We start from the raw sequence: 8436 nt of genomic DNA on the forward strand, positions 1-8436 counted from the left end.
AGGCCAAGTTCTTTTCTTTTCTAATTCCAGTGTAGTTAATATAGAGTGTCATATTAGTCTCAGGCGTACAGTATAGTGATTCAACACTTCCATATATCACCCTGCGCTCATCACAAGTCAGGCCAAGTTCTTTACTGCATTGTTTCGTTTCACTCCAGCTGCAGCCTGATGTCCTACTGGGTACTATTAATTACCCTCATTGTGCACTTGGGGACACTAAGGTGAGCAGGGTGAGTGAGCTGCCCAAGGCTGAACTTGGGGGGCTGGGTTTTGATCCCAGACCCTCACTCCAAAGCCCATCCTCTTAATCTCAAGGCTAAGAAACAGTGTGCGTCCCAGCAGCGACAGGTAGACCACATGCCAGAAACTACAGCATGTCAAAATAAACACTCAATGAGAATAATGTCACCCAAAGACGTTGTTGTGTTTTACAAAATCTTCAAGGAACCACCACGGCTGTTCACCTTCTATAAATCGATCAATGGCTCTTCCAGGAAATTATTATAATTGTATACCATCCACAAAACTGGATACGGCAAGAACAAAAGTGTTACAGCAAGGTCATGGTTGAATAGTTGGATTTAAAGGCTGTGCCTTATATTTGCGCCACAAGTGCTCCAAGCCCCAGACCATGGAGCCCCCATTGGGGGAGGGGATGCCAGTCGATAGCACTGAGTGTCTACTCTCTGGCGGGCACTTTCACCGGTGCTCCAGTTCTTCAATCACCTTTCAGCACAGTGCTCCTGTCCCCCTTTCATGGACAAGGAAGCCGAGGCTCACAAGCTGGAGGGGACACGTATGAAGTTGAACCAGGGGGAAGTGCCGGGCTTCCAGCCCTGGTTTCTACTCTGCAGCACCACTCATTTCAAGATCACAGGATAGTCTGCAGTGACCTTGACCAGTTTTAGAAAAAACTGAGTTAATAATGTTAACCTCAGACCTATATTTATGCTTGTTGGGACTGTGAAGCCAGCAAAAGCGTACTCCGTTCTCTGGTTTTGCGGCAGGCCAGCCTTGAGTGAGGAGGCGCTGAGGGCCTGCCCATTTATTAAAAATCCAGGAGTTGCAACAGTGGACCGGGAATTACAGGGCTTAAAAGGAAGATTCATTTTGGGTTTTTGGGTTTTTAGTAGTTTGAGCATTAACATTTCCAAAGCCAAAGCAATCTTTTCCATGCAAGAGAGGCAACAAGTAGAGTTCATTGTGCAGCGAGAGGGCCTTTTCCCCTTGTACTGAAGAAAAAGAGCCAGTATCAGGACCAATAATGATAGCAGCTAATAATTATGGAACACCAACCAAGGGCCAGGTACTGTGCGGTGATTTACACATAATCTCAAATTTAGCTCTCACAGCTTCATGAGCAAGAGGTATAAATACACCCATTTTACAGGCAAGAAAGCTGAAGGTTAAAGATGTTAATTTGTGCAAGGTCATGTAGAAGATAAGCAGGAGAGCAGGGATTCACGTTCAGATACGTCTCTCTCCTAAGCCACGCTCACCCTACAAAACCTGGAGGCAAGGCAGAAGTCCGAGGCCAACACCTTCTTGGGGCTGCCCAACAACTTTAGGGACTTGATAGAAAAAGAAGCACAACCCACAAAGACATCAAGACCATCCCAAGTCCTGGAGGCAGGTAACTCGATGCCTGACAGAGAGCTCCTCTTTGGGCAACTCTCAGAATTGCACAGAATTTGATTGGTGGACCAGCACTCTCCAAACCCCAGCCTCTCCGGATGCTCCCATCCCCCAGACTGTTTTGTTAACCCGTGCCTCCTCTCAGCTTCCTCCCCAGAGGCTAAACCCCACTCCGGAGAGTCCAGCAAGGGCACCAGGGAATTCCTGTACAGCCTCAACAATGGCCATGTCTGCCCCCAGGCAGGATGGAGGAAGGGAGCAGAGCAGATGACTGCTTCTCATGCCTCAGACTGCCACTTTAGTTTTCCCAAGGGGGGGGGAAGCCATGACGTCACCACAGGACACATTTAGGGGCCTCCGATGACACTTAGAAACCAGAAAAGTCCCTGACATTTCTGGAAACCAATAGCCAGAATGCCTGGAAACAGGCGAGGCCAAGCTCCCTGGAAAGGAGCCCAGGACTCTTAACACCATGACTGCTGCTACTCGTTCCTCTCTTGCACTCATCTTGGGATTCAGGGCATGGACTAACTGTGCCTTTGGCCCCAAACTCTTAAAGCAGGCACTTCTGTGAGCTCAGGCCTTCAGGTGAAGGTCTGTCTTCCAGTTGGAGTTTGCATTCTGTCCTTGCAACTCATAAACTCATCCCTCAGGTCCTGTGGGAACCGAGAGCATTCTGTTCTGATAGGCTGCCCACTCAGAAAAGTGCGAGTGTAAGAAGGGAAAACAACTTGCTCTGGCCCCAAGGAGAGTCATTAAAAGGTGGGGGACTGGGGCGCCTGGGTGGCTCAGTTGTTAAGCGTCTGCCTTCAGCTCGGGTCGTGATCCCAGAGTCCTGGGATCGAGCCCCACATCGGGCTCCCTGCTCGGCAGGAAGCCTGCTTCTCCCTCTCCCACTCCCCCTGCTTGTGTTCCCTCTCTCACTGTGTCTCTCTCTGTCAAATAAATAAATAAAATCTTTAAAAAAAAAAAAAAAGGTGGGGGACTAGACAGTGGAGGAGGCTGGACTGAACAACTTGATGGATCTTTCATGGATGACATTTCACCACTCCACAGATTACTCTCCACACGCCGCACACCTAACACAGTCTCTACTGGGTGCACTGCATCGACACCTCTTGTTTCCAGGGCAACCTCACCCAGGGTGAAGGGTGGCAAGCAAGGGATGGGCTAAGCCTATTTCCTTAACAACTTAGGTCCCTGAACTGGATGAGCAGCCCGTTAGTGCATGAACTCGGCCCTAAAGCTAGGCAGAACCAGGGGCAGAGATGGTGAAACAGGGCATCCAGTGGGGGGAATTGGCGGGTCAAGACCCCAGGGCTTCCACTGAAAATAACCCTACAGATCCTAGCGCTCAGCACAACCAATCTCAGCTAGTCTCTGTCTCTTTCTTCTCACACAAGATGGCCATCAGAGAAGATTCATTTGATTGGAATGTATCTAACTCGAAATTTTGGACTTTGAACTACAACAGCCACCCCTGCTCTTTTTTTTCTTTTCTTCTCTTTTCTTCCTTCCTTCCTTCTTCTTTCTTTCTTTCTTTTTTTTCCTTAGTGATACAATGAAGCACAGGTAGGGAGAGAATCAAGATTCAGAGAACAGAGCTGATGAAAGGGAGCTAAGGCTTCAGAAGACTATGCAGGGAGGTACAAGAATGGGGTTTGGCATCATCACCCACAATGGGAAGCCAGATTCCTCAAGGTGTGGGCTTCTCTGGGGAAGCTGAAGGCCTTAGGGGCTGAGGTACGTGTCCTCTGGCCAAGGTCTTTCAGAAACAAAGATTCTGTCTTCACCACAGGTAACAGCCTGAAAAGGGCAGAGGCGACTCAGCAAGCCTGGAAAGGAGGCCTCGTCCTTGTGGCTCCTGAGGGGGTGCTAGGGTCGGCAGGGTTTGGGGGCTGTAGGGAGCAGAGCCCGTGGGTCCTGTGGAGCTCCAGACAAATACAGAAATGGTTTAAGTGCTCACTTCTCCCTGAGTTCTCTCTGACACTGCGTTATTAAGGCTAAGCCCCAACTGGCTGGAGGCAGGTGGGCTCTGAAGTCCAGTGGCATAGTTCCAGCCCTGGAAAGGAGCTCCATGGAGGCTGGGGGAAGGAGGGGGGCCATAAGGGCTTTAGCTGATAGTGTGGGGGTATGGCCATGAAGCAATGGCTGAACATCTTACAATCTAGTCATTTGGAGATAAGGAAAGAAGGAAGGCAGAGAATTAAACCAAGACATAATCACAAAGATGATGGTGAAAAGGACACAAAATTGAGAAGGTGCACTCGGTGGGGGAGGCATGAGCAGGGGGCTGCCAAGAGCTTTTAGGGGACTTAAAAAGACTTCAGGGGCAGGCGCCTGGCTGGCTCAGTCCAAAGAGGAGCAAATGACTCTTGATAAAGGGGTTCTGAGTTCCAGCCCCCTGGGCTGCACGCTGAGCTTACTTGAAGGGGGAAAAAAGGTTCCATAGATTCCCAAAGACTCCCAACCCTCTCACCATCCATCAACTCCGCGGTCCCTCTCTCAGCCACACCCCCTAAGAGTTATGAGGCTCTGGATCGATTTGCTTCCAACAGCAGGGGCTGCAGGGTTTCGAGGGAAGGCTCGAAACTCGAGTGGCCTTTTATCAACCCAGGCATTTGAAGCTGGCAGTATACCAAATAAGCTTTGCAGAAAGAAGTCTTCTTATTTTCTTCCTTTTCCCCTCTGGAAATAAAAGTAGGTTGTGTTTCTCTCTGCCCCCGGTCCTTGGAGATCCCCGAACCTGGAGCTAAAAGGGCTTCTTGGATTACCTCATCAAATTCTCAGCGCAGGCTATCAATGCCTGCGCCTTCTGTCCTGGCTACCGCCCCTGAGGTGACCGAAGCCCAAACCAGTCACTGCGACCAGGGGGACCTGCGAGGTGGTTCAGAGGCCAGCGACTTGAGTCGTGTAGGGCAGGCACTGAGCCCCTGGGGCGCAGGAAATGGGGGAGAGGGTGGGTGCAGCCGTCCACTCCTGGGCTCCCCCCACCACCAGCAAGGATGGGGGTGCTAGGACGGAGGGTGGTGGGAGAGTCAGAGGTGCGGCGACAGACCCGCACTGGCCAGAGAAGAACAGGGCCTGGAGGAGGCTCTGCACGGCCACAGTTATCGCTCGTGCTGGGGGCAGACCGATCTCGCCGAGGGCTCGGGTTGCTCGCCAAGAAACTTCTGGGACCGTGTAAGTGCAACTGGGCATAGCAGATCATGGAGGGGGCAGGGACAGGGGCCTGTGCGGGCAGGAGGGGAACCGGTTTCTTCCATCTCTTGCGTGAAAATCAAGACTGTTTCTGTGCCGGGTCTCTCCACCCTCCTCCACTCCCTTTCTCGTGCTTAACTCGGCCCCAAGGTCCGTGGCCCGTGGAAGAGACGGAGAACCTGAAAGGCGGCAGATGGGAGGGCCCCCGGGACCCGCACGGGCGACACAACGACCCCGCCTGTCTTCCCTCCGGCGAAGCCCAGTTCAGCCGGCGCCCAGTGTGTCCCCTGGCGCTCCTCTGCGCACAGCGTGGAGCCGCAGGACTCCGGGTCCCTCCCGCTCGCCATCCAGGAGCCGGCAAATGCGCCTACTCAGCCAGACAGCGGGGGAGCTAGAAGTTGCAAATACCTGGACAGAAATACCAGCCCGTCCCAAAGGCCCGACAGCTGCAGGTTAAGGGAGCGGGGCGCGTGGGAGAAGCGAGGGGCGAGCGGAGCGGCGGCCGGCGACCCCGCGCGCCCCGGCGCGGCCTCGCCACGGTGCCCGGGGCACAGGGGGCGCCGGCGGAACTTACCCCAGAGCAGAGTGAGCGGCTTGGCTGTGGGGATAAGCGCCAGGGAGTACACGGCCCCCAAGTGGAGCAGGCTCATCAGGACAACGTTCCTCCAGACGATGTTCTGCCGCGGCCGGCGCGCGCCGGGGCCCTGCTGGCCGCCGCCGGCCTCCGAGCCTTCGACCCTCGCACGGATCTCCTCCTTGGCGTTGCGGAAGGGGACCTGCGCCCCGTCGGCCGCCGGGCCTGGCATGGCTGGGAGAGGTGGGCGCCCGCGGCAGCAGGCAGCAGGCAGCAGGCAGCAGGCAGCAGGCAGGCGCTCGGCAGGCGCGGAGCTCTCCAGTGGGGGCGGGGGCTTCTGCCTTTTGTTGGGGGGGTGGGGTGGGGAGGTGGTCTCTGCACTCCTGTCCCCGCCTTCCCTTCCCTTCTCTGCTTCCTTCTCTCTTCTTCGGGCTGTCAGCGTGGACTAAGAATGCAAAGCTTGGCGCCCGGCATCTGTTGCTGGCGAATCACCCAAGCGGCTGCCGGGGCCGAACTCGGCTGCGAGGAAGAGGAGGCGAGCGCCAGGGGCGGGAAGGGGCGCGGAGTGGGCGGAGGGCGTGTGGAAAGGGAGCGGGAGGGAGCACCGGGAGGGAGCACTCGGAGGGAGCCGAGGAAGAAAGACCTGCATAGCTACAGCCAATCAGGATCGCCTGTGGGGCTCTTAAAGAGGAAGGCGCCCTCCTGGCCTCCGCCGCCCGGGCTTCCCAGAGCCGGACGCGCGAGCCCGCTGGGCTGGCGGCTGGCCCCCTCCGCCCGCGGGTGGTGAGATGGGGCTCCTCCGACAGGGAGCTCATAGCACTTCTGTCGTTTTTGTGTGCTTCTCCAGTGCCAAAAAAATACCTTTGCCTTTTGAAATGACTTCCCCCCCCCCCCCGCCTTTGGAAGCCACAGTCCACTCGTGTTGGAGAATTTAAAATACTTGTCTGGAGTCGCAACACGTTAAGGCCATATCCGAGATGAGAACCAGAAGTCCGCGCGTCTGCCGGTTCGTATGGCTCCTCGGGCCGGTGGAGGGATGAAGGCAGCTGCTCAACTTTTAATTAAGCAGCTGCAGCCAGACACACAGTAGGTGCTCAGCTAGTGCCTATTAGATGATACATACACGATTTAGTAGCCAACAGTACCCTGCCCCTCGCGCAGCCCATCATCCGCGCAGCTCTGCTTATGGCCTATTCTGGGCTAACCAGCGCACTTCCGGACTGTCTCCTTAGTCCTCAGTTGTTGGAATACCGTAAAGTCAGCACCATTGTGAATGGGGCTTTAGAAAAATCATCCAGAACATTCCAAGGAAAATTAACCCGTGAAAAAATTTGTGTCTGCTCATTCTTCTCTTTGTCGATAATTTAGAGCTGCTTCAGAGGGAGCCCTAATTGTACAGAAATGCTGAGAGGAGTGAGCTGGTCATGTCCCAAGCAGGTGTGGCTGCACCTACAGGCTGGTAGCAGAAGAAAAAGGCCTCAGAACTGGAAGTCAGGGCCTCTGAGTTCTAGCTCTAAGTCAGTGCGACCCAGCTCGGCTCTCCGGACACAAATTTCCTTACGGGGAACAGAATTCATTTGTACTCTTTCTCCCAACTTGCAAATTCTGTGAATGTGAGTTTGAAGGAGTACCATTATGTTGACAAATAAAGCTGATTTTTGGATTACCCATTGTTAGGAATCCTTTCCAAGATTCTGGGAAAGGGCAAAAAATTACAAAGAACTGACTGCCTGAAAGGGCCATATGTGAGCATCTTATTGTTAGCCAACCTGAACCAGTCCAATCAGCCAGATTGAAATAATGTCTGATTTAAAATGGAAGCAAGGTATGTTGCTGTGGAATTGGGGCCACTGAGGCAGTGTTATGGTGGCGCTTCAGATGGAGCTGAAGTCATAGAATGAAAGGAAATTTGCCTGGCGGCCAGCCGGATAAATGTTGGCACTGAATGACTAGTGAGACAATAGAACATGAAACTAGAGGCTATCGATTTCATTAACCTGCTCAACCTGGGCTTTATAATGAACCATTTTTTCTTCTCATGAGTCCTCTCCTTCCCACTCCCACCAGACCCACATACTGCCTGCAAGTCTTTAGTTCAGACTGTCCTTTCTCTCACGGGTGGACTAGTTGCTTGGCAAAAAATCGCTGGGTTGTTGTAATGACTCCCCCCACTCACTCTAACCATTTGATCGTTTGTTTGGGATTTATTGGGCACTGCTATGTGCCAGGACTAGTGGACACTGGGGATACAAGGATGAATGAGGTATGGTCCCTGCCCTAAAGGAACTCCTCATCTGGGCGGGAAGACAGATCAACAAATGTAACCTCTTGGCTATGACCTTAGAAGGGCAGGAAGGTCCAGTCCATTATCAGAAAAAAAACTTTTTATTATACATCAAGCATAGATACCAAAAGTCCAAGGGAGGCAGCAAAACAGGTCTTTGCTTGACCCCTGTGTACATTATCTATTGGATAAGCCACTCTGTCTTGAACCTATCTTGAATGAACATCTTCCTCTCTTCCCTCCAATAATGAATCAGACTGGGTTGGGCCAGTCATTTCAGCAGATTGGACTCAGGATGGAGAAGGGGATGTTTGTATGTGTTGCGGCTCGGGGGAAGTGCTCTTTAGGTCTTTCAGATTCTGCCTGCAAAAGGATGATTGAAGAAAAATGGTTCTTCCAGATCCAATCTCAGAGTGAAACCTCTACAGATACAAGATATACTCTTGCTGATAACGACGGTCCCCTGTAGCATATTATGCCATCAGGGCTACTGTCTCTTTTCCAATCTAAGATCTTTTATTTTCTTAGCTTCTGGTCAAGATCTCAGAGTGGATGAGTGTTCCTCTCACCCCTTAATGGGGGCAAATGGGATAGTAAACCTTATCCTGTCACACAAATAATTATCAAAAATGTGGTAAGAGCCCTAATAGTTGTATGTACAAGATAAAATGGAAGCACAAAGGAAGGAATAGTGGGGGGGGGGGTAATATCCAAGTAGGATTTTTTAACTTGATTTTTTAAA

General features: G+C 52.5%; 1 protein-coding gene across 1 annotated transcript in view; it reads right to left on the reverse strand.

Annotated features, from left to right (window-relative positions):
• Positions 1 to 5985, reverse strand: part of SCD5 (stearoyl-CoA desaturase 5) — a 159816-nt gene extending 153831 nt beyond the window's left edge. Inside the window, exon 1 of the mRNA XM_032400657.1 lies at positions 5411 to 5985. Coding sequence (XP_032256548.1) covers positions 5411 to 5642 — 232 coding nt within the window. The 5' untranslated portion in view covers positions 5643 to 5985. The remainder of the gene's footprint in view (positions 1 to 5410) is intronic.
• Between the last annotated feature and the right edge of the window lie 2451 nt (positions 5986 to 8436).

The sequence above is a fragment of the Phoca vitulina genome, unplaced genomic scaffold (genome assembly GCF_004348235.1).
Source record: "Phoca vitulina isolate PV1807 unplaced genomic scaffold, GSC_HSeal_1.0 scaffold3, whole genome shotgun sequence".
Lineage (NCBI taxonomy): Eukaryota > Metazoa > Chordata > Mammalia > Carnivora > Phocidae > Phoca > Phoca vitulina.